A 24,654-nucleotide genomic window follows, 5' to 3' on the forward strand; every position below is an offset into this window, starting at 1 on the left:
TGACACTTATATATGACAACATATCCAAAAATCAACGAAATCAACGGGGAACACCTCAAACTATATAATCACCGAATTTACATAAAATTTACATAAATTTACATAAAGTTAGTGCTAAGCGTAGAGCTGCCCTCTAACAAAACGACTGATTGTAGCGGCAGAAGAATCTTCATTACCGACAGAGAATATTATAAAATAAATCGTCATTTTTTATAGTACTAAATCTGGTGTTGTCATAAACATTTAATTCATATCATTAATGTCCGTCATAGCAAATAAACATGTAATTAATTCACAGTTAAAATAGTTACTAAATATTATGTTATACAACCAATAAATATCACAAAATAACTATAGTATAATTTTTTCATGCAGTCGGCAATCCAGAATATGTGACGCGGAGTCCCGTAAGTTGCAATGTCAATCCATATAGCACATCGTCTGTGGCAATAATTTTATAACTGTGTTCATTGGATGCAATTTTCGTACGCATGCGCCCTAGAAATTAGTCTTGTAAAACGCCTCTATAAAAAATTTTCTGTGATGGTACTATAACTGACGTGTTTTACTTATTTTGTACCCGTTATTTTGTAGTAGTTAAGATGACATTTGATAATCTGTAAAATGAAATTTGAATAAAACAGTAAATAGTAAATACGTATGTATTATATGATGGCTGAAAGTTTAGCAAAAGTGTTTGCTACTGAAGATTTTAGTCCAGAGAAATGTGAGTATCCCGTTATAAATAAATTAACTAAACACGTAATATACTGACAGTTTGGTTTCTTTTCAGTTGTTAAAGAATTAAGCGCACAATGCGTTGGTGCAGATGAATTGAGGCAACAACGTGCCAAGATTCAAGAGCTTGCAAATAATACATCTGCGCAGCTCAAGCGTAATGTTTACCAAAACTATATGCAATTTATAGAAACCGCTAAGGAAATATCACATCTAGAAAGTGAAATGTATCAGTTGTCACAATTATTAAGTGAACAACGTTCCTTATTGAGCACATTAGGATCCACTAGAACTACGGGTGTTATTTTTGAAGATCTATCGGAATCTAGAGAAGAAGGTACTAATGAATTTACCTCCAAAGAAGAGGAACAAAAGCAAAAGCTGATACAACTACTTGAAAATGTAGAAGGTGCTATGGTGAGTTAATAAAACTTCAATATCTCTGATTAAAAACAAGAAATAATAATTAGTTTCAGATTTGCTTTATAGAGTTTAGCTGAAACACCAGGTCGTACGTGCTTACATGAAGGTTCATTACTAGAGCTGGATCCATTAGAGGGAACACCATTGAAAAGGGTTCATGCATATTTATTTAATGACATATTAATGATCTCTTCTTGGTTGGCAAATGGAAATAGACGAGGACCACCTAGATATAAAATGCAAGCAGTTTATAATCTTGAAAGTCTAGCAGTTGTTAATGTAAGAGATCTAGGAACAGTGAAATTAGCATTCAAGCTTTTAGCATTTTCCGATACCAGAGTATTTCAATGCGCAACTGCAACAAGTAAAGTTAGTATCTTAAAATGCATTGTTTATAAACTTGCAAAGAACATAACACAAATAGCAATACTTGTTACAGAAAGAGTGGCTGGATAAATGTGAGCAAGCAAAAAAAATGAAATTAGCTGAAGACAATCCAAATGGGGATACTCAACAGACCGATACAAGGTCTAAAGAGGAAAAAATAGCACCTTCTCGTTCGATGTCTCTTGATTCCAATACCCTAGGTACGTTTGATAATTGTAATATCACAATATTGAGTGAAATTAAGATAAATTACATTTTTCAGTCATTTTCTTCTAGGTATAGATGATATAGATTCAGAATTGTTTGAACCACCACCTGAATGGATGTTAGAAGTTGCAGAAGACTTGGATTCTTGTATAGCTCAACGTCACTTTGAAGAAGCTTATAGCCTTTTAGAGAAGGCGAAAACGTATTTAAAAGATAGTCAAACCACGCCAATTTTACTTGAAATACAGTCAAAAGTAAACGACAGAGGACGATCTCTGGTCGATGTTTTAACGAAGGAACTTGAAGTAAGTGCGGAAGCAAAATCACTTCAAGGCGGTGGTTTAAGAAGTGCACGGCGTATAGTAAAGCTATTAATACAACTTAACAGAAGTGCTCAAGCCTGTCAATTATATTTAAGACTGTGTACTGCTATGCTAAAAGCACGTTTAAAAAGAGTTAAGAAAGAAGGAACCATTACAGCTTACACGAAGCAACTTAGTGCAATCGCGTTTAGCAACATCGTAGAAATTGCTAAAGAATTTCAAAAACTTTTTTCACAATCTGCAAATTGTACATCCGGTAATTAAAATATAGTGTAATTGAAATTAACGTTTAAAATGTTCTTTTCGCATTAACTATTTTTTTTTTCGGTTTTAGGTTTAGTAGTGTGGTGCAGTCAAGAAGTTAAACATCTAACGACGCATTTAATTAAACAACTTTTTGTTCCCCAAGTATCTTTAAGTACGTTGGTAGAGTGTATTGTTGCCGTTCGATGTCATTGTGACCAGGTACAATCTTCGCAATGTTTTTTTTATTTAATCATTTGAATAAGATATTCGGTAAAAAGAAACTTGATATATGAGTATGATATATAAATATAAATAAACTAATAATTGTGTATTTTAATTTTCAGTTAACGCATCTTGGAATGGATTTTCGTTATCAACTGGACGGTCAACTGAGATCTCCGTTGACCAAAGCTATACAAGATTCTGGTGAAAAATATGTTAATATAGTCAAAAAGCACATAGCTGAAGATACTTGGCGGCCGACTAATTTAGAAACAAGCAAAAACGTTCAGAAATTACTATCTGAGATGGACGATCTTGGAATAACAGTACCATCTTCTTACGTAACAAATGAGTATTGGATCTCATTAACCAAGAATACGTTAGCTTTCTCAAAAATTTACGTCAGTCTCTTAGAAGATTGTTTAAACGTTGCTACACCAGAACTCATGGCTACAATAGACGGAGTTTTAGTGACAGTGATGCGAGTTCAAGTGCAACATGTTATTGTGTCACTTACGAATCCGAAATTAAAGCAAGAGGTAACGAATTGTTCTTTCTTCTAATCACATCATGCTCAGTTGTCATAATTTCCGACCTGTTCAGGTTCCTTTAAAATGTATTATATTTTCTAAATAATTAATTTTTTATTCCGTTCATGGTAACTTTAGAAGCAGTTGGTCCATGATAACGCAACCTACATTCGGGACGTTATAATCGCGAGAGGACTAGAGCTGTATAAATCGACAACCAATCAAATCTTCAAAAAACTGTTGGCCTTAAAAGAGCAAATCGTATTTGACTCTTTATCTGTGACAAAACCCAAACCTGCGCCTAGGACATCAGTAGCGAAATATTTGACCACGGAATATATTTAACTGCGTTGATATATATATATAAATATTGCACTATTGTACATAATGGAGTGTAAGAGAAACTGTAATTTTAAGAAAAATATAGAATGTTTCATTAATTTGCAGTACGTAATGAATGTATTATAGTCAATATATAAATTAATTTGTTTTATCTTTAAGTAAATACATACATTAAATTGAAAAACAACTTATTTTTGAAACCTATCACAGGTACATGAATAATACTAACATTAAATGAATGAAATCTGTGTTACATATGTCAAAATGACTGAATGAACAGCTAAATGTAAACGCACATTGCATCATACTGAGTTATCTCATGCTTAACATATAGAATTTAAAATTTTTAAACAGGTATATTGATATACATTAAGTATTATAATGTTGAACTATTTTATTTTTTGTCTTTATTTTCTAAATTTGTTGTGACCGTGTTACCACTTTCTTCTAATTTTCTTTTCTTTGCACGAATATCTGCTAATGTCTGCTCTATGCTTCGTTGATCTTTCTTATTTTCGCTTGGAACTGAAATCAAATTTATAATTAACTACAAGTGTTTAAACCATCGATAAAAACAGCATTTACTTACCACAGCCATAACTACTATTAGCTTCTGTTTTCTTAGCTGCTTCCAAAGCAGCTTCTTTCCCAATTAAATGTTGATACTTATCCTTATAAAAACTATTTGGTACAAAGTTGTCTTTTCGTTTCTTAGTTTTCGCAGCTTCTATTTCTTCTTTGGCTCGTCTTTCTTTTTCTTCTGTAATTCTTTTAGCTACTTCCTCATTCCATTCCTCTCCTCTTCGTAATGCATTTAATTGATCTTCAGATGGAGCGTGTTCTCTTTTGAAAATCATTATATGTCGATCGATATCCTCTTCGCCAAAAGAATATGCCCATACATTTGCTACTTCAGCAACATCGTGTCTGCAATATAAAAACAATATTACTTATTTCATTTATAATTTGAATTGAATTGCCATTTTTTCTATGTACATTATACTTCTATAAATTTGATGCATAGGTGGGAACTTGTATTCTTTAATATCATCATCTTGAAGAAACTTATTAATTTTTGTTTCCACCTAGTAAAATAGAAACAAGAACAATAATGCATATTTGATATATTTTTAAAATAAACACAATATATAAAAATTTAAACATTCAAACCTTGTCTCGAAAAATTTTTAACTTTACCACTTCTGCATTTTGCCGCTTCTGATATTCTTCTTTCTGTTCTGTTCAACAGAAATTATTTTGTCAATAGAAAATAATTTTACAAAGATTGACAATATAGGTTAACTTGTAACTGACTTTTCATCAATGCTTTTTGTTTATCACTGGCTGTAGGCGGTTTATCCATAGAATTCATGATAGATTCCAGCAAATCCATTATTTCGTCGAATTATACGTTGACAATTATATATCAATGGAATTTATAATGTTTCGAAAAGTTATTTATAAAAAGAGAACCTGCGAAATTAGATACGTATTTCACAAACTTTGAATATGTATACATATACAAATATCGCATGCAATGAAATTTTCTTCAGTTTTTGAGTACCTTAAAAACTCACGTATATAATATAGTTACGTTTTGCTTGATGTTACCAATAATTCACTAATTTGGATATGTGAGCACAAACTTAGAATCCGTACAGATGTTGTATATATAGATGTTTTTATCAAGGCCTCTCAAGGGTCCTTAGGACTTCTATATCATCTCGGTGTCGTGCTCGACGTTACCGACATTTCACAAATTTATGATAGTGTAATCCGAAGATCTGAAATACCGATCGTGTAACAAAACAGACGTTCTGATATACCCTCTACGATTTAGAGCGGTGAGTATAAGAATTATATTCGAGTCGACGATTGAAGTTGGTAAAATCAGCAAATGTAAAGAATTCTCTTTCCGAGTTTCAATTATTTTCACGTACATGTCACGTAATATATGCCAGATATCATGGGTGGTATTATGGACTGTCAGCCGCTAAGCAGTAGATTACGCCAATGAATTGAAACTTATTCAAATTAAAGATTACATTATTATAGTTTTAATGCAACATAACCAGTACATTATTAACGAATATATAAAATTTTGTTACTACGTAATTATATTAAATTCAAATCTGATCCTATTAAAACAATTTTTCGTCAGACATTTGTTTACATACACATATTTTGTCACAATATGTTGTCATCATGCCATTGTAAATTAAATTTGTTATACTCGGATATATAGCTATTTTTAATTTGGATTACTTGGCGTCAGAATATAACGAGAGCATGTATCTTATAATTTAAATTTAAATATATTTAATTAATTTAATGAACGAAAAGAAAAAAGACGCTTGATTATTTTCGAACTCACAGACTTACATTTCGACAATTTTAACATTTACTACCAATCGATAAAGTAGTTTTGTCGATTCAGGACAATCGGCCATTATGCTAATTGCTGTCTTGTCGTTCAATCTCAATATTTTCAAACGCATTTCCATTTTAAAGCAAATAAAATAGAATTTCTCTAAAATATTTCTCTTATTCAACATATTAAGATTTCAATAACGAAATTACTGGACAACGCCGAAAGGAATAGCAAAAGGGTGCTCGATTACAGAAGTTTCAGGAATTACAGGGGGTGACCTTCGCAAACATTATTTTCATGCAAAATGGAGCTGTTCGCAAAATTTCAGACCTATTAGATTTATTAGGTTTCCGGAAATCTCGCCATTTCTTCGCTCCGAAAAATGTGCATTTCAAGAATTTTATTGTACCCTGTCCTAATCGCGTGTCCGTACCAACCGAGCCGCAAGACTAGACACAGAAGAGTTCTCGTTGTCGCGGGGAAGGGATTCGTTCGATTTGCAAAGAAGGATCGTAGAGGGGATGCGCCGAGTCACAGTGTTTAACGGGAGAAAGAGGGCGACCTCGAAGCCCTTCGCATCCCTTACACGCTCGTCGCATCGGTCTCTCGGGTCTCGCGTCAATTTCGTCGGCCATGGACTCGGCTCGACGCGTTCGCCCCGATTTCCCTGCGTGTTAACGATTGTTCACGCGCGTTGTGCTTGCAAATCGTGCGCAACGAAACGAACGCAACGACCTTTATCGGAACCCAGTGAACGGTAAGGTAAGTGGATACGCGTACACGGTAATACGCCGTGCAACTCCACACGCACAGGTGTATTACATAAGAATCGAAAAGAGAGATGCGCGCGTGTGTGTCCGTACGTTCTATAAAACCGAGCATCGTTCCAGTGCCACTAAACATTACCGAGACTGTTGCGGCACCGACGTCGGGTACATTGATTTTTCTAGCCGTTCCTGGTTTACTTTACGAGTTTACCGTCGCGACGTTATAGCCGCTCTTATCGCCGTCGTTGCACTTGTTTTCATCTTTCGCTAGGTTTCCATGTTTCGTATGTGAACGAATAAAATCGTGAAAACGTCGATCGTCGAATTCGTTCACCGTTGCTTGTAGACCTACAGCGGAAACGCGGATCGAGGACACGCCAAACTTATACAACAATATAAGTAGTGCATGCGACGATAGAACAGGCCGCAGCGGGATGGGATGGGGTTGGTTGGATTGGAAGACGTTGCGCAGCGAGGGTGAAGTAGTTGTAGCTGTGGCTTTGCTGCTGCCGCTACCGGAAATCTAGCGGGGCGTGGGTGATGGATGCAGAAGTAGAAAGAAAGAGAGGGAAACTGGGCAGTAGCGTGGAAAAGGAGAGCGCAGGTACACATATCTACCTATACGTGTAGTCGGGGAGCAAGTATGGGTGTATATACCGTGCGTTGCCTCGGAGGACGACGGGTGCCGCGATATCGATCCCCCACGCAATATCGTGTTATTCCCAGTAGTGTTTCCGCAGGCGATACCGACGCAAGTGAGGCATCCTCGTGTAGTATTTACCGGTGATCTCGCGACAATCGTGCCAATCGTGTTCGTTTCCGACGTAATCGCTCGGCCGGAAGGTTCGCGACAGGGGGAAGCTCGCTAGCTTCGAGCGGAGAAGTAAGCAAGCGCGCAGTGGTGGTCGCGAGGCGGCGATGCAAAGGCATCGAGTAAACCACAGGGATCTAGTTCCGTCTGTTTCCAGGAAGCATCGACCAGTCTATGTGTATCGTCCAAAGTTGGGTAAAAATGTGGGGAAGAGCTGGCATGGCAGCCGTGATGGTTCTCTTCTCGGCCTGCATCCTGGACTTGGTTCGTTGCGAAGGTATCCACGATCCCGTGCACGCGATTCCGAGACAGTTGTCTCTGATGTTTCTATCGTTGTCCTTCGTTTTATTAACTGAACGTGGAACTAATGGGTAGCAATCGATAGGAAGCATCCCGGATGTTGGTTCAAGCGACACCGAGGCGGAAAATATTCTGGAGCGCGGCACTGCGTGGCTGTGGAGCCAGCGCGACAAGGATGCAGGTTGGGGAAACGACACTCACCGAGTTCTGTTGGTGGTTCGATTGGGCAACCTTTCGCGGGAGGATAACGTAGCGCCTCCGGTGCCGCTCGAGTTACAGCTGAGCAGCAAACAAATGGAGCTGGAGATAGTGCTGCTGCTTTGGAGGTAACGATTTCGATCCTGCGAACTTGCCGGACCTGAGAAAACGATGGCTGGTTTCGTGAACTTTTCAGGCACAGGGAAATTAGCTTTTCACCGGTACAACTGGCACGTTACACGCTCGCGTTGAACGCGATGTGTACGGACCCGAGGCAGTTCCATGGTCACGATCTGATTGGGACGCTTCAACACCATGAACCGCCGACCGACTACGAGTTCGCCCTCACAACTTTGGCGGCGTGTAACGCGCAAGCTCACGTGCGAAAGAGGCAGATACGCCGGTTGCTGGACATCGCCACCGCCGCCCAGGATCATAACGTCGGTTAGCGTCGTATGTTGGCAATTAGCGCTATAGAATATAGAACATAGAGTATAGGGTAACAGCTACAGAGTATACAGTATAGAAAATAGCATATACAATATAAGATATAGAACATAGAATACGGAATGCAGGCTACACAGAGTATATAGTATAAGGTATAAAAAATAGAATGTAGAATATTCGATGTAGAATGTAGATTGTAGAGTACAGGCTATAGAGTATACAGTGTAGAATATCGAAAACAGAATATAGAATATAGGATATAAAACGTGCGATACAGAATAGAGAATAGGGAATAGAAAACAGAGAATATAAAGTCAGCTATCGAGTTGCTGGCACTTCAGGTACAAAATAGAAGTGGTTCGCTTCTACACGACCTCGTTTTTCAGATACCGTGGCAATGGTTATCTTGGCGTTGAAGTGCATCGTCCAGGATCACAGACACCGGAATCTACATCACTTTATGCGCAAACCGTCGGTCGGCTTGGCGCAGCAGCAAAGGTTGGACGGCAGTTTTGGAGATCTGCGGACCACGGCTTTGGTGATGCAGGTTCTAGAGGAAGCGGAGAACGAGTCAGCGGACAATTGGAACAGATCCGCTGTTCTGGCATGGTTAACCAGTCAGCAGAGACCCGACGGTTCTTTCGGGGGTGACGTTCGTGCGACCGCGGAAGCGCTTCTTGGCGTGACCCCGCGGGGTCTGGCGAGCATCAGGTCTCTCGATTGCGGCCAAGGGCTCGCCGACACTTCGCCACCGCGACTCACCACCATCGGCAACAGCAACGGCAATGTTAACCTTAATGGTAACGGCAACGGTGAGTCCATTCGATTTTCCCTTGTAGGGATTATTTTAAAGGGTGAATCCCAGGTGGTGTCGTGGTAAAGGGTAGCAGACTCGCAAGGTTTAAACAATAACAGTTTATGAAACAAAAAGGAATAAAAATGATAATTATGACAAGAAGACTCGCTGAATTTGATTCATTGTCTCATGGTATTCACTCGCTCACTGACTCTTACGGAATATCCTCCTCTTTTTTTTCCTGTTTTGTTACTTTACTTTCTGTAGTACCCGTTAGCCTGAGCCAACTCACCAATTCGACGTGAAGTAGGGTAAGTCGGGGAGAGATGGCCCATTTTTTTAAAAGAACTATTACGCCGTTAGTACCATTAATACCTAACAAAAAGGAAATATATTTATGAAAGTAGATTCATGTAGAAAGAATAGTAAAATAAGCCTCTGTGCAAGATTAAATATACCGTTAAAAGCAATTGTAAATATAGATATTTGACAATGTAAATGAGATCGGGCCATCTCGACCGGAATTACTATATGTGCCATTTTACATTAGTGAAGAAGTAGACATTGAAAAGAAAGTTTCATTCTAAGACATGGAAGAAGTAAATCACGAGACGTCCTCTTCAATTTTGACAAACATCTTTATTGGCATCGCTGTCTTTTTCTCAGATATAGTATATGTGTACATAGTTTCCTTCGATTATCCAAAATCCCCCGCTAGCCCTTGGCAATGGATGCTGGCTCGCACATAAACCGTTCACTTTTGGACTCGGATTTAGGTAACTGCCTTGAAGCCAAGATAAAATCATGCATCTGACGTCACATGTGGAAAGAAATAAAAGGGAAGTTTTAAGGAAAATTGTGGTAAAACCTATCAGATAATCTAATACATAAACATAACTAACGGAAAAATAATTTTTTAATATATTTTGTGAATTAGTTTCTCATTTTTATTTCACATTTGTAATTCCCAATTAATGGAAAGTTTATATTTATAACTGGAAATTATAATTTCGTAATACTAAGTAAATTTTATTGGAAATGTCGGTTGCCAATGACCAACATTGGCGCTTCAAGTTTTATGCTTCAAGCAGAATCCACCATTTTGAATGATTTTGTGACGTCATATATGGAATCTTCTTATTGTCTTCGCTTCATTTCGCCTCGTGCATCCACGTACACAGGTCGGATCTATCTATAAACAGGGCATATGTTCATCTGACCTTTTTTTATTGTTTTAATATGCTGAAGCCACCCCCAAAATATTTTCCACTTACTCTGGGACACCTTGTATAAAATACCTTTCCTTCATAACGTACAGACTTACTAAGAAAGGATTTTTCGAAACTCACCTCTTAAGGACTTAAAGCAGGGTGTCAAAGTTCGCATGGAAACAAGTGATTTGGTCTATTAACTTGAAGCTTGGTATAAATATTCTATAAAACAAATGATTCAACGCATGTTTTACCGTTGTTGAAGTTATGTAAGGGGTCTAGAATACAGGGTGTCAAATATTTACAACAATTCAAATACGTGTTATTAATAATATTAATAACTATGCGAGCGAAGTCGCGGTATGAGCTAATAAGTATACATAACCGAGCCGCGAAAAATTAACAGAAATATAATTTACGTTTTTTTTCACTTCTTGTATTAATACATTTTTAACATTTAAAATGTATTATTTTGAAATGTATTATTTTATGAACTAAAGAGAAAAGAGCCGACAAGATTGGATCTTTTTAATGCGAAACGTAATAACATAAAGTTTGAAAACCACTGATCTACTCAATCCGAAACAGCCTCCATTCGCGCCCAAGAATTCCGAAGCATTCTACTACACTCCAATTTATTGCATCCCTTCTGACAGGTTTTTACATTAAAAAAAAAAAAAAACCCTAAACCATTCAGTTAAAAAAGACCCTCTTTTTCTAAATTGTTTCTGTACTCTTACGCAGAGCCAACGATTTCCAGTAATCACAGCGAAACGACATTGTCAGCCACACTTGCGAACAACCTGAGTAACGCAAGTGCCGGCAATGACGACGGTAGTGTCGGAAATAATGGTAACGGCGGCAACAGCACTAGCAACGGGAACAACGGTAAGAATGGTAACGCCGGTAGCAAGGAAAACAATAATAACAGCAACGAAGGAAGTGCGGGGAACGCTTTGAACACGACCAACACGGACACAGGCGTGATTGTCGGTACTACAGCGCCTGTTATGGTCAACGTCTCTTACACTCTGTGGGTCGGCAGCGATGTGAAGGAGATGTACAATTTGACGGTGACAGCGCCGAGAAACGAAACGTTTTACGAAGTAATGCTTCTCGCCGCGGATATGTCGCCGCATTTTCAGTTTGTCGCAACCGAATGGCCGAATGGACATTACGTCCACACGATAGCTAGCTACATGGAGCAGCCAGTGTCCTACCACTACTGGCTGCTGTACCGGCTCCCATCTCCTCCGGATCCTGCTACGCCGCCGGGCAATCAACTGGTTGCCCCTGGAGGTACGTTCGTTAAGGCGTGAGTTTTATTTCTTTAACACTAGAACTACCGAGGATTCAACACGATTGATATGTAATCCCTATAAAAATTCTAACGATAGATTATTTTCGGTTTGTTCAGACATTCGTTATCAGTGGCGACTCGTAGCTAAAATCAGTGGGGGTGCTGCTCCAGAAAATGTTTAGCCTTCGTTTTAAAATGTTTGTATCCTTTTCATAAACCGGGGGATGGCTACTGACATTAAGCTTAAGGGTTATATATTGTACAAGTGTAAAGAAATAATTCAAGAGAAAAGGACTCATTATATTAAATGTTATCGATAATATCAAGTGGAAATCGAGGGTGCTGCAGTTCCACAGTGCCTATACGCGAGCCACCACTGTTCATTATAGTATTCAAGTGAACCTGTTTATTCTCAAGATCATTTCGAATATTCAACGCTTTTAAGATATCAATAATTGCCAGACGAAACAATCGAAATCAGTCATTTTGACTGGTACGGTAGTTCTAGTGTTAACACGTTGAATGTCATAGGGGTCACCGGTGACCCTCAGTTAAATCGAATTACTGCTGAAGCTATCGATGTACTGTACTGATTTTAATCATTTTAAAATGTGTTGTTGGGGACATGACTTCGAGCAACGTTTTCCTGTATATGTTGCTCACGGAAAAAACTTTTGCTACTAAACAGTGAATTCTATATTCATCAGTGCGTCCGCGAGAGAGCTCAAGTATAACCGCACGCTCGTCGCTTCGGCGGCGGCTTACATCAATCAGCCCTCGACCTTCTCAGGTTACGTGTACTCTTCCCGACAAGTTGTATTAACACGTTGAATGCCGTGGGAGGCACCGATGACCCCCGACCAAATCAAATTACTGTAATTCACTTAATTAAACGATGAATACTTGAAAACATTTGTACATTATAAATAATACTACCTAATGCGGTTGTATTCAGCTAGATAAACATGCAATGGTAATAGCGTGATTCAATCAAACGATTTAACATTATATTTTTTCCATTTTGAGTATTTTGCTCTGTGAAATCGAACAGCATTCAACGTGTTAATATTGAAATCAATTTTGGACAATTATACGGTAAATGCCCCTCCCTTTGCACCTAAACAAAACTAGCCACACCTATGTTGATGTTCGAGAGAAAATCTATATGTACTAGACAAGATATGATATTATTGCGATTCAGTCGAAACTTCTGTAAAGGAGCATACTTAAAGTATCGTTGAAAATATGGATTCTGTGGCATTTATTTTGTAGAAAAAGGTATGAAGGTCTTGAGGTTGTGAGTTTTGCACATATTTTTAGTATGCTTTCATTAACTCCATCACATCTGATTTTTCTATAAAATTCTATTTATTTATCTAACAACGTAAGGCTGTCATTGAATGCACTACACCTAAGGATCTCACGTTCGCCAAGCCGGCCAGTCGCTCAAAAGTGAAGAGAGGCAAGGGAACTCGGCCGTACGCCCCACCTCAGTTCGCGGACCGGCCAGTAACAAAGACGCGCCGAAACTAAGTCCGCCATTTCTATCGGGCTGAGCGCCGCGAGTGGTTGTCTCCCCTTGCCCCTCTTCACTTGTGAGCTGCAGGCCGGCTTGGTTAACGTAAGATTCCTACAGTAATGACATTATTTCGAATAAAGTGGCGGCAGTGTTTTATTGATAAAAGTAAAATATACTATATGTCTAATAGAAATAAAATATACTATTTTTCTGATAGAAATAAAATTTACTATTTTTCTGATAGAAATAAAATGTACTATTTGTTCGATAGAATAGCCTCGAAGCAAAGGTGTGTAGCAGGTTGCCTGTTACAGTTTTAATATTCTACTAGACATTGAAGCAGTAAAACAGTGCACTTACATTATAATGAGCGTCAGCTCTGAAGGAGTTAAGTTTCGTGCATTTTTTTAATTTAAAAAATTCAGGTGAAAATAAAATTTGTAAAGCTCATAGATCAAAACGATACTCATTTGACAGTTGACGTAATATCTGACCTTGATAACATCTAAAATGAAAAATCCTCGTTGAAGTCTTGTTGTCCACCATTATTCTGAGCTACTCATATATAATTTAGTTTCTCCTGCTGAAGGTTTAAAATATTTTAAAGAATCGTTATCCGTAAATGGTTTACGATAACGAGAAACAAAAAAGGACTGTTCCTTTTGATTAGGGGAAGATCAATGAAAACCGAGAAAACTTATGTGAAATGCGAATCAAATATGATGATGTATAATTGGACTACAACTGGGTATGATTTTGAAGACATCTATTCAATTCTTTATTGCAAGATGGTGAATGAGGTTAAGTAACTAATGAACCTCAGCTTTTGTACACACAAATGTAAATGTTCTATAGCGTTGTAATTCCAAAATTACAAAAAAGGTATTAAGCCTATCAATTCGAGATTTTAACTATGTTAAGTAGGTGTTCCTTCATCGTTCCACCTACAGACACGATAATAACACGTACACGTATACGTATACATTTTTCTTTAATTGACAAATGCTCAGAAAATTTGTTTAGTAGAATCGAAAATTTGACTTTGAACAACCATCATTTTATGAAACATGACATTTATTAGTTGATTGTAGGTCAGTTGGTATTTACATGTATATGGTCTATGAGAACTTTTCATTTTAGATGTTATCAATATCAGATGCCATGTCAATTGTCAGATGAATAGTATTTTGATTTATGAGCTGTGGAATCTGTATTTATGAAGAAATCCAACTGTCAAAATTTATGAAGCTTAATGAAAGTATAGTAAAAACATATACAGTATTGTACCTAATACATATTCATACTTTAACAAAAAAAATGCTAAAGAATCAAAATTTTTCATCGGAAAAAGTAAGACTCCGCCTTAAGCAATTTATTCACTTTAACATTCAAAGATTTTAATTTCATTAATTTGTAACTACTGACAGTACAAAAGCGTTAAATATCTAAAGTCATTTAAGAAATTAATAATTTCACTTACATAATGCAATGTGAGTGAAATTATATAAATGTCACCAACAATGAAAAAAAAGTACTATAATTTTTATAGGAGTTACACGTCAATCATATTAAATACTTGAAAGTTCTACTATTGAAGTTTATTTATAGCGATCTGTTAACACTTTACGTACCGAAAACCTATTAATAGACTTCTCAATTATCATATTATATCAAAAAGAAATTTCATAAGTTTTTTCTATGTAATTTCTATGTTATATTCCAAATACAAACAATTAAGAGCCAATCGAGTGCCTTGACTATCAAATTTTAAAAAATTCAGAAACTGGAGTTGACAGATTTGGCTAATGAGCGACACAAATATGTCTCTAAAAATTTAAATTCGTGTAAAAATCACACTCTACTCATTATCTTTAGTTAGTTTCAAGTTGAAAATTCTTAAATGACGTGTAAACATTACGTTTAACTGCAAACCAACAATATACGACAGTTGTCATTCACGCAATCATCAATTCCTTAAAAGTTGAACGCTTGATTATTCTCGACTATTAATCCTCAAAAGACCATTATATAATCACCGATATGTACATACAGTATTAACGTCGGCGCAATCCTCAACACTTAGCCAATCGAATGGACAAATCTCCTACTTTCCTCTTTGTAACGCATTGCGTTTTATTTCGTTCATTTCTTCTTTTGTCATTTAATAAGTCTTGAATTGGGGTTGTTAGCAATTCATCAAAGACCTTTCTTGCTGTTATAGAACAAAGTTTTTAATCGAATCAGTTAAATGAAATTAAAGTTAGTGAGAAACGTTATAGTCATAGTCTTTTTTAAGCGGTTGCCTAAGTGTTAATCCTTTGCACTCGAAAGGTGGCTCTCAGATGTAATATAGCGGCAGGCGGATGCAGGGTCAAAGTAACCCATAACAAATGTTTATTATTTGCATATATACATATGTGTATGTATATATAATATTTATTACAATTAAGAACAAATAGTACATTAGTACATATACAAGTAGTTGTATGTATCGTATGATCATGATATATACATTTTGTACATACTTCGCATTTTATACTGTATACAATTGGGTTAAAATCGCCCTGCATCCGCAGCTTAAGCTTTGTATAATACATCAATACCTGAAATATAAAAATAAAATAGATTCGTTTCTTAATTCATGCACGTTACCACATTGGTTAGTTTCAAAGAAAGTTCTCTAACTGATGGGCATCTAAATATTTTAAATGAAAAACACGAGTGCAAAGGGTTGACTGTCGAGCACCGAGGTTGCCGCAGCAAATCCACTAAAAGAACCAACTTTCAGGCGTCGACGATCTGCAAATCAGCGAGGGTGAACACTATCTCTTCTGGTATAAGAGGCTATAAGAAGCAACGAAGCATCGACGCGCGACGTAAGAAACAGTTTCGAAATATAGAAGAAAACAGAAACAAGCGAATCGCGCGAGCGAAACCGAACAAACGAAGAGAACAAAGAATAGAAATTCCTAGTCGCTCGAAAACGAAAGCTCGCTCTACTCACTGCCATCGCCAAGCGTGCACGGGAACGCGTGCACCACGTTTTCCAGGAATAGTTCCGTACGGAGCCCTCGTACGCCAACTTGTTCGGAAGATGCCGAAGACGTAGAGCTGGCAGTGACAGTTCTGAAACTCTGCTCCGATAGGGTCACCGATTCGCCGGGATCGGTTAAACGCTAAACATTTCGACTTACATGGTGTGCCCGAAACGTTCGGTGATTGGTGTTAGACGACAAACGAAACAGAAGACGTAAACGAACAACCTTTACTGTCCACCAAAATAATCTCTACCCAACAGGACACCCTATGGCAACGCGTGTAAAAACTCCCGCAAACTGTCAGCAGAGGGCTTTCTAGGAATCAATCGCAGAATCGCTGTCGCAATGTCCCCGAAACGTGTCCTTTAATCAGTTCACTGTGGAATTCAGTTTCAAACAATCCTTCGTGGGTTGTGTAATAAATCAACCAGTGACGAGTATACGCGTCGAACGCAGGGCAGATGCTCCTACATACATTGGAATGAAAAGCTGAAGAGAAATGAACAAAAATTACATGTTCATTCGAGGAAATAAGTATTTGATTGTTGAAGAAGTTACTGTTATTTTGGGTTTCAAGATGGCGTGCGTACTCGTCAAACACAGTCGACTGGTTAATGGCATTTTTCAGGAGAGGAAATAGGAATGTCCTGCAGGAGCTAAGTCAGGGAAATATGATGGATAATTTTCATGAAAGATGCACTGCTTGTAGACCCGTAGGCCATTTGGGAAAGTGTTCTTTCTGTTTGCACGTCTGAGAAGAGTCGTGAAAAGGCACGTTTTGGGTATGTGTTAGCTGTTCAAGAAGGCGTGATAGAATTCCGTGATCGATTTCTAAAAAGGTTTTTGATGACAGTCTCTAGGAGCTTTATACAGGTTGCCAAAAGTGTGCTGAGTTGGATGAGGATTACTCTAAAAGGACAGTAAAGGTAATTTGTTTATATGCTCTGTTTTGGTTGTTTTCTGACAGCATTCGTCGGATTTTTAGGACGCACCCTGTATAATGAAAGAGGAACTGACGCGCATGTTGATGGGACGACGGAATAAACGCCATGCGTATCGTATCCTATCGTATCGTATCGTACCGTATCGTACCGTATCGTAACGTATCGTAACTTAAGCTAAATGCATAACATTTTCTATGAAACTGCAATGCACAACCACGTTGTACCTATTTAATGATATGGCGATATCGTATCGACGAACAACGTATCAATTGATATTTAATAAATCCCGCATCTATACGTATTAGCAACTTAACCCGCTCCTTAATCTCTTGCTGCGTGTATTGCTTTACAACGATCGATTACTTGCGCTAACGAGCAATAACGAATTCCTCCAAGGACATATATGTTTCGATTCAACGTTTTACCATGAGTTGCCTAACGTCGCAATGTGTACGGTCCTTTTTTTTGTCACTTTAAACTAATAAAGTATGAAATTATCAAATTGCGTTTGGTGTAATTTCCCTTTGGGCGTCGACGTTTGTTCTTGGACAAGGGGAAGTTGGGTTTTAGGGATCATTGATCGATGGATCCAAGTTATTCTAAGTCCTTAAATGTTCATGTCGTGTATACTCGTCGTGAAGAGATGACAATTTTTTCGTTTTATGTCGAGTATACACGTCGCGAAGGGATAGCAGCTTTTTCTTTTATGACGAGTATACTCGTCATAAAAAAATTACAATTATTCGTTTTACCCGGCGACGATTATACCCGTCTTGAGGGAATGGCAATTTATTTTATGTCGGCTATACTCTTTATTGAGAAGAAAAATTTGCTTCCGTTATTTAAAGTAAAATTTAAGCAAAACAAGAAAGATATTCGTCATTTTGAAATAACCACAACTAAACATTAGTAAATAAAATGCAACGGTTAAGTTAATAAATAACATATTAATGAATCAACTATTTCAATCGGTAATTTTTCCGATCAGAATATTATTCTACTTTACAAAAATAAATTAAATTTTTGATATTTCTCTTCCAGATATTTCATTATTTAATATTAAAATATTTATAATTCGAAATATTGATTGTTTATTCGTTTATGAATTAATCGTACTGTAAATTCTATAAATAATGTTAATGAATCTTTAACCGGGAAAGACACAAATTTTCTGAAAAATCCAATAAAAAGATTTGCTATTTTGTTATACATACTACACTTTTATTTTATAGCCAGTAAACTCATTCTATTCTTGACGAGTATACTCGTCATCGCTTAAAAATAAGTAGGCACATAGGTATACGTTTTTAAAAATAGGTGAAACACTTAAAGGGTTAACAACAAAAGTGGGAAGCGCATTATACGTAGACTACAACGAATTTTCTCTTTGCTTCGTGTTAGTCGATGCCTTTATTCCATGAAATATATCGGTTCTCGCACAATCGTGCGAAATCTATATGCACAGTGACACATATATTTGTTCATATAATCTTTACATAACAATTATACCTACTAAGTGATTATATATATATATTTCTTTGTCTTCGTTACTCTCTCATTTTCTATCCTTCTGTGATATATTTTTGTTAACTCTTAACTACTGAGGTAAATAAGAGTTACAATGCAATATGCACTTTAATCATGCAATAACAGCATTGTTTTGGTAAAATGAAAAAAAGTATTATTTGTGATTTTCCCTAGCCCTCTATAAATCTGTGTGACTCTGAAGTTACATTTCAATATATTGGCATCTTGTTAATTTATTTCATTGTGCATAGTAAAGTACCGAATAAAATTAGGTAATTAATTAACTTAAACTTTTACATGCTCAGAAGTGGAAGTTCAAAATCATTGTAATTAAAAAATTACAAGCTATATTCGTTGTAAAACGATTATTAAAACTATTAAATTCATTGTTAATTTGTATTTATAGGTTGATATTTGTTAATTTTATACTGCATTCGGAAAAATATTCGGCCTATAGTGGAAATGTATCTTCCTTATCAATTAAAACAGAAAAATAAGTTAACAATACTTATTCTAATCAGATTTATTCGTGAATTTCTCTGAGACACATTCCATTGATAAATATCCTTCTTTGGTCCCTGGGACCAACATCGGTAGTTAAGGGTTGATTTTAATTTAAAGTTCGAATTCAACCACATTATTAAATAATGCACCCTTTTGCGAACCGTGAGTCACTGCATGTGCATATGTACTTATGTATCGTATTCTAAGCACACGGTCAATAATAATAATTGGACGATTAAACAGCGAGAATCAACATACTAATTAACCCTCGTATGGCGAATACAGGGTTAATCATCGGAAGTAGCAATAATACGTGCAAAATAAAATATGCGTTAAATTCAAGGGGGTGATCTCATTTTTATTAATGAAAAGTATGGATCCTTTGACATTTTTTGTAACGAAAACTATAAATGTTATTTAGTTAAAACTTTGCATGTGATTTGATTATACTTTTATCAAGTCTCACGAATTCTTTCATTTCAAGTTATTCGAAAATGTAGTTTCTACGGCGCATAGATCGAAATTTTATTCATTTATCAGTTGACATGATTACAAGAAAAGTTATTAATTTGAGATCTGTTTGCTAAAAAAGAGTTCCTTTATTGTCACAGACAAGATAATAATGTGTATACTTATTTTTTAAGTAACAAGAACTCGGAAATTTTTGTTAGTAAAATCGTACATTTCATTTTGAACAGATACCACTTTTCAAGAAATATCTTTTTTATGTTGAGTGTAGGACAAATGATAGCTATGTGTATACGATACAGGGCTTTGAGAAAATCTTTCATTTTAGTTGCTATCAAAGTCAGAAGAAATTCACGAAACTTAATGAAAGTATAGTAAAAACACATGCTAAATTACAGCTAACAGACATTCATAATTTTTTCAATGAAAAACTATCGAAGAGTCCACATTTTTCATCGAGAAAAATGAGATTTCTCCTTAACGTGTAATTCCTGCTTGAAATCTACGTACAAAGGGAACGTATCATGGGTCGAAATGATGCTTCGTTATCCAATAGTTAGTAACATTTCAATAACTTTTGCTGCCTACTTAGGATCGTTGTGGTCAATCGTACAGTAAATACGCACTAGCAGATATCGAAATTTAGAATTATTTTTTGATACTACGCTAGAAATGTTTTTAAGGCATAACTTTTTTTGTGAACCCTATGTATTGAATATAGGATATTCCGAATAAAATGAAAACATCTTTCCGTTTTATTTCTTATTTCTACCTTAACTCGTCTCTAGCAAGCAAGTGGCTATACATCTAAATTATATAGCGTTTCTCTACATCTTTTTCATCGTGAACCAATAAAATACTACGTAATTTTAAATGTACCAATAATTAATCAATTAAGGTTATATAAATATAAATATTTGATATTTAATATTTAATATTTAATATTTAGTATTTAATATTTAGTATTTAATATTTAATATTTAATATTTAATATTTAATATTTAGTATTTAATATTTAATATATAATATTTAATATTTAATATATAATATATAATATTTAATATTTAATATTTAATATTTAATATTTAATATTTAATATTTAATATTTAATATTTGTATTATAAGTATAAATATACCGTCCTTATAGTCTCAACTGGTTAATTACACTGTGGAACACGATGTTTGTCTTGTAATAGCCACTAGGTGAATCTTATAGAGTTTCTTACCCTTACCAAAAAGTTAAGTAAGACGGATTTATAAGTAAGATGAAAATTTATAAAACAATTAAAGATTATATATACATATAAGAAGTGACCGGGGTCCAGGTCTATAGTTGTGGCCGGCGAGCGGTGGCCGTGTGGCGCCAAAGTTCCGTGCACACGTTCTTCACGGACATTTTTTTAACGTGTCCTAAAGAAAAACCGTTCTCATACTTCCCGCGGGGGGATTTCTCTTCAGAAATGTCTGCAGAATCCAATGGTGCATAGCAAATTCGTGCTAGCCAAACCACTTTTTGTAGAAATCTAACAGAAGTGTGTACAAAGTTTACGCATCTACCCTTTTTTAAACTTTGATCATCATTTACAAACATTTAATAATACGCAAAATTCAAAATTTGTATAGCTACATATTCGGGCAAGTCTCCTCTATTTTCTACGACAAATTTTAACTGCCTATCGTCTTTAGTTTTCACGTAACACTTGGTTCTCTGAAAAATTCGGCTGTTTTTACAAAAACCCAGTTTTTTCGAAACTGGACGTAACCTAGTGATTATTGTAAGACACAAAAAAAGTTCAAATTTGTTCCACAGTGTTGTTATTGGTATATTTACCTTAATTCACTTATAATAATATATTCCTAAAAACACGCAACATTTAATCATTACTTTTGGAACGTACTTTTCATTCATAACAAAGGGAACTATTAAACGATGTGAAATTAAAGAAAAGACTACAGGTATGTCATTGACTATTGTCTCTATCAATAGTTTAAGAAAAAAAAAGAATTTATAACTATTTATTCTTATAAATGTATTTAATTTTGTTTATATTGTTATAATTATGCAGAGTATTCCATTCTAATTTGTAACTGCATTATCTTCGGAACTATTCGTTATTGAAAAAATGTTTCCAATTCAATTTTTCTGTTTTGATGGTTTTCGGCGTAGAAAGATTAACAACTGTTTGTGGAAAATGATCTGCATCGAATGACGCAGAAAAGATTGAATGTTTATACTCGAAACAATAGTAGTGATCTTCGTATTTCCTATACACGTCCAGTTAGAGACAACTTAAGTGTACCAAATCACTGCCCCTCCAAAAAAGAGAAAATTGCATTTGAGACATGTTTTATATAACAAACATTTATAGATTAAAATAAGACACCCTGTGTATGGTGGTTTTACATCCTTATGGATAGTAGAACATGGCATACAAATTTAGCCAACTATTTATAAACTGCTCACCATCTTAAACTATTTATAAATTTCTCCTTACATAAAAAGTCTTTCAAACTTAAGTCGTATGGTATCAAGGGAACGTATGTTGGAATAATTACATTTTCGTTATTTCGCCTTTTATATATAACCTAAAAAAAGGTATAATTATTTTATCACAGCTCACAATAAAACAATCAACAAATCAAACAACGCACACACTATTTATATACTTAGATGTTCTTGCCTCACTCGCACACTTTCTAGAACATTCTTTCATTACCATGCATTAACTTCACGTATATTTGGAATATTCTAGATTCATAGAAAACGAACATTATTAACATAAAAATCAATATAGAGAAAATCAATTTAGTCTAAAATATTCCAATGCTTTGAACATTCAATCGAAACGTGCTCACGCATACAGTCGCGTCATTCATCTATTGCACACACATTCATCACTCATCAATGTATCTATTCTCACACTCAAATACATCCATACCCACATATTTGACCACCCTGTATACATTTAGTTGGCAAGAAAGTTCTGTCGTTTTTCGGTTACTCCATTCGACACGCTTATTCTTTCATTGTTCATTGTATGCTACAGTCGATTTTGGTAGCAACCGAGAACCATTATTGAATTAAAATTTTTAAATTGCTATCGTGTTTTAAGTTTTAAACTTTTAAAAATAAACATTTATTATGAATGAAGATAAAATTCGGTTCCGACACTATGCTTTGATTTTAACTTCCAGCTTGAACATAACGCCACGGAAGCCCAAAAATTTGTGCTCTGTTTTTGGACTATCGAAAGTTGAAGTGCGTACGGTCCGAAGATGACTTTTATTTCTGTTTCTAGTCAAAGGATGGGGTTGTCTTTATGACCGGCGTAAATGACGTATTTACTAGACGAATAAAGATTACAGAAAACAATGGCCAATATATCATTAATTAATCTTCTTTCTAAGATCAAATACATAAAACTGAATTTTCCCTAACAAAACAACAAAACTTTCTTGTCAATCTAATATTATCGGCAGACATTTTCCTATAAATCTGTGATAGTTCTTTAACCGTTTGAGTACCAGAGGTTTTTAACAAAACCCGGTTGAAAAAGCCGAACAGTGCAATAGCGCTTTCTGAATGGGATGGGAAAAGATCCAAGCGGCGCGATAGAGCTCCTTTTATTTTATATTGAGAAAAGCCAAGCAGCACGACAGCGCTTGTCTTAATCTATGTTAACCCTTTGCACTCGGAAATTTCTGAATAGAAATGTTTAACATTTTTAGACGAAGCGAAGACGATATTCTTTGAAACGAATTCGAGGGGAAAACACAAGTATATTAAGGAACAAAGCTATTTTATTCCAATATTTCATGTATTAAGGCGTTATACGAAGTTCAACATTGAATATCATATTTTATAGTTTTACTGTGTCAAATCAAATGGCGACTGAGAGTCACCTTTCGAGTGCAAAGAATTAACACGTTCCCTGCCAGACCGTTTTTTGAAGACCTTCCGTTTAGGCCGCTGTGGCCGCTTTACAACTGTATTGTTTCGTTTCTGGAGTATGCCTTACAATGATTAAAATAATGCAAAACTCATAACTGTCAAGAAAAGGGTGTATAGTTTAAGATGCATAACACAACAAAGCAATAAATTTATTTTTTTAGGAATTAATTTAACAAATATGTGGCTGAACATTACTCTGCCGAGCGAGTCGCATCCTCGGGCATAATATTTTTTTATGATGTCTACATTAGTTTAAAATAAAACATTTTAGTTGAAATATATTTAATATTATATTTATGTCATAAGTTTGTATATAATTAGGAAGGAATATTACGGTGAACTTTGTTAAAACATGGCAATCATAAATCTGGTTTATCCACACAATTATTACAGAATGTTGCAACTTTTACAGTACAGTTTCTTACCGATCGGGAACCGCATTTTTTAACGTTAAAACAAATCGCAGTAAAAAAAAGTGACTACCACGATCAAATGAGCGCATCAGCAATAGTGTTAAGATGCCCATAATTGACTGCATAATGAATTTTTAAAAAATTCTTCATTTTACAATGATAATACCAAATGGCTTGAACGGGAAGTTCAGCGTGGGGCGCATACGCCCCACACGGCAGGGAACATGTTAATACTATTATAAATATATATTAATTTATAATAGGTAACAACGAAATACAAAATGTACTACTCGGATTACTTATATACAAAAAAAGTGGCGATGCGATGTACATGCGTTTGAAAAGTTGAGCGCGTTTCGTCAGATTGTGAGTGCGCCGTCAGTTATCCGTATCGTTAAAATGCGCCGGATTTTTTCGACATGAAATCTGAAGAGCGCGAAAGCGGCGCGTGGGACTGAAACGGTCAACCTATGGTCGATAAACACCGTGCTAGAGTGTTATGATTCGTGTTCCCTTGATAACTGTCAACCGTTCCAACGCACTCGCTCAGCAGCGACAGAAATTTCCTTCTTTTGTCGGTAAGTCTGATTCAGCGACGAAACTACCGCGGCGCTAGCTTCTACCGTACCTAGACGCGGTACGGAGTACTACGATCTGTCCACATCCGATG

The 24,654-nt window shown here is 35.9% G+C and overlaps 3 protein-coding genes across 9 annotated transcripts; 2 read left to right on the forward strand and 1 right to left on the reverse strand.

Annotated features, from left to right (window-relative positions):
• The first annotated feature begins 226 nt into the window (after nucleotides 1–226).
• On the forward strand, nucleotides 227–3,530 carry Exo84 (exocyst complex component Exo84). The gene is made up of 8 exons (XM_031974080.2): nucleotides 227–727; nucleotides 794–1,155; nucleotides 1,228–1,530; nucleotides 1,601–1,748; nucleotides 1,825–2,334; nucleotides 2,413–2,543; nucleotides 2,669–3,085; nucleotides 3,215–3,530. The coding sequence occupies exons 1-8, from the start codon at nucleotides 661–663 to the stop codon at nucleotides 3,419–3,421; spliced, it is 2,145 nt and encodes a 714-aa protein (XP_031829940.1). The 5' UTR covers nucleotides 227–660; the 3' UTR covers nucleotides 3,422–3,530.
• Nucleotides 3,531–3,550: 20 nt separating this feature from the next.
• LOC116425856 (sperm-associated antigen 7 homolog) lies at nucleotides 3,551–5,155 on the reverse strand. Of its 2 annotated transcripts, none has more exons than XM_031974082.2 (6): nucleotides 4,996–5,155; nucleotides 4,733–4,891; nucleotides 4,589–4,656; nucleotides 4,415–4,503; nucleotides 4,008–4,345; nucleotides 3,551–3,943 (listed from the first exon to the last, which is right to left on the reverse strand). In XM_031974082.2, exons 2-6 carry the CDS (start codon nucleotides 4,809–4,811, stop codon nucleotides 3,813–3,815), a joined length of 705 nt encoding a protein of 234 aa, XP_031829942.1. In that variant the 5' UTR covers nucleotides 4,812–4,891; nucleotides 4,996–5,155; the 3' UTR covers nucleotides 3,551–3,812. The 2 variants fall into 2 exon arrangements, with proteins under 2 accessions (XP_031829942.1, XP_031829941.1); XM_031974081.2 differs by having other exon boundaries at nucleotides 4,983–5,149.
• Nucleotides 5,156–6,313: 1,158 nt separating this feature from the next.
• On the forward strand, nucleotides 6,314–20,373 carry LOC116425919 (uncharacterized protein CG3556). 6 transcript variants are annotated; one of them, XM_076374234.1, is made up of 7 exons: nucleotides 6,314–6,546; nucleotides 7,525–7,644; nucleotides 7,753–7,993; nucleotides 8,062–8,309; nucleotides 8,699–9,124; nucleotides 11,064–11,618; nucleotides 15,927–20,372. In XM_076374234.1, the coding sequence occupies exons 2-7, from the start codon at nucleotides 7,542–7,544 to the stop codon at nucleotides 15,986–15,988; spliced, it is 1,635 nt and encodes a 544-aa protein (XP_076230349.1). In that variant the 5' UTR covers nucleotides 6,314–6,546; nucleotides 7,525–7,541; the 3' UTR covers nucleotides 15,989–20,372. The 6 variants fall into 6 exon arrangements, with proteins under 6 accessions (XP_076230349.1, XP_076230347.1, XP_076230346.1 ...); XM_076374232.1 differs by having other exon boundaries at nucleotides 6,316–6,551; nucleotides 15,927–20,371; XM_076374231.1 differs by lacking the exon at nucleotides 6,314–6,546 and adding an exon at nucleotides 6,567–7,160 and having other exon boundaries at nucleotides 8,068–8,309; nucleotides 15,927–20,373.
• Nucleotides 20,374–24,654: the final 4,281 nt, after the last annotated feature.

Source organism: Nomia melanderi, chromosome 2 (genome assembly GCF_051020985.1).
Source record: "Nomia melanderi isolate GNS246 chromosome 2, iyNomMela1, whole genome shotgun sequence".
In the NCBI taxonomy this organism is placed as follows: Eukaryota; Metazoa; Arthropoda; class Insecta; order Hymenoptera; family Halictidae; genus Nomia; species Nomia melanderi.

Bases quoted from the DNA above. Each gene is read 5' to 3' on its own strand.
- Exo84 (XM_031974080.2), top strand. From the start codon at position 661: ATGTATTATATGATGGCTGAAAGTTTAGCAAAAGTGTTTGCTACTGAA. The intron at 2,544-2,668 runs GTACAATCTTCG...TTTAATTTTCAG, and splicing joins TTCGATGTCATTGTGACCAG to TTAACGCATCTTGGAATGGA. The intron at 3,086-3,214 runs GTAACGAATTGT...TGGTAACTTTAG, and splicing joins ATCCGAAATTAAAGCAAGAG to AAGCAGTTGGTCCATGATAA.
- LOC116425856 (XM_031974082.2), bottom strand. From the start codon at position 4,811: ATGGATTTGCTGGAATCTATCATGAATTCTATGGATAAACCGCCTACA. The intron at 4,504-4,588 runs GTTTGAATGTTT...CTATTTTACTAG, and splicing joins TAAAAATTTTTCGAGACAAG to GTGGAAACAAAAATTAATAA. The intron at 3,944-4,007 runs GTAAGTAAATGC...ATTTGATTTCAG, and splicing joins TAATAGTAGTTATGGCTGTG to TTCCAAGCGAAAATAAGAAA.
- LOC116425919 (XM_076374230.1), top strand. From the start codon at position 7,097: ATGGATGCAGAAGTAGAAAGAAAGAGAGGGAAACTGGGCAGTAGCGTG. The intron at 7,161-7,524 runs GTACACATATCT...GTCTGTTTCCAG, and splicing joins CGTGGAAAAGGAGAGCGCAG to GAAGCATCGACCAGTCTATG. The intron at 7,994-8,061 runs GTAACGATTTCG...TGAACTTTTCAG, and splicing joins ATAGTGCTGCTGCTTTGGAG to GCACAGGGAAATTAGCTTTT.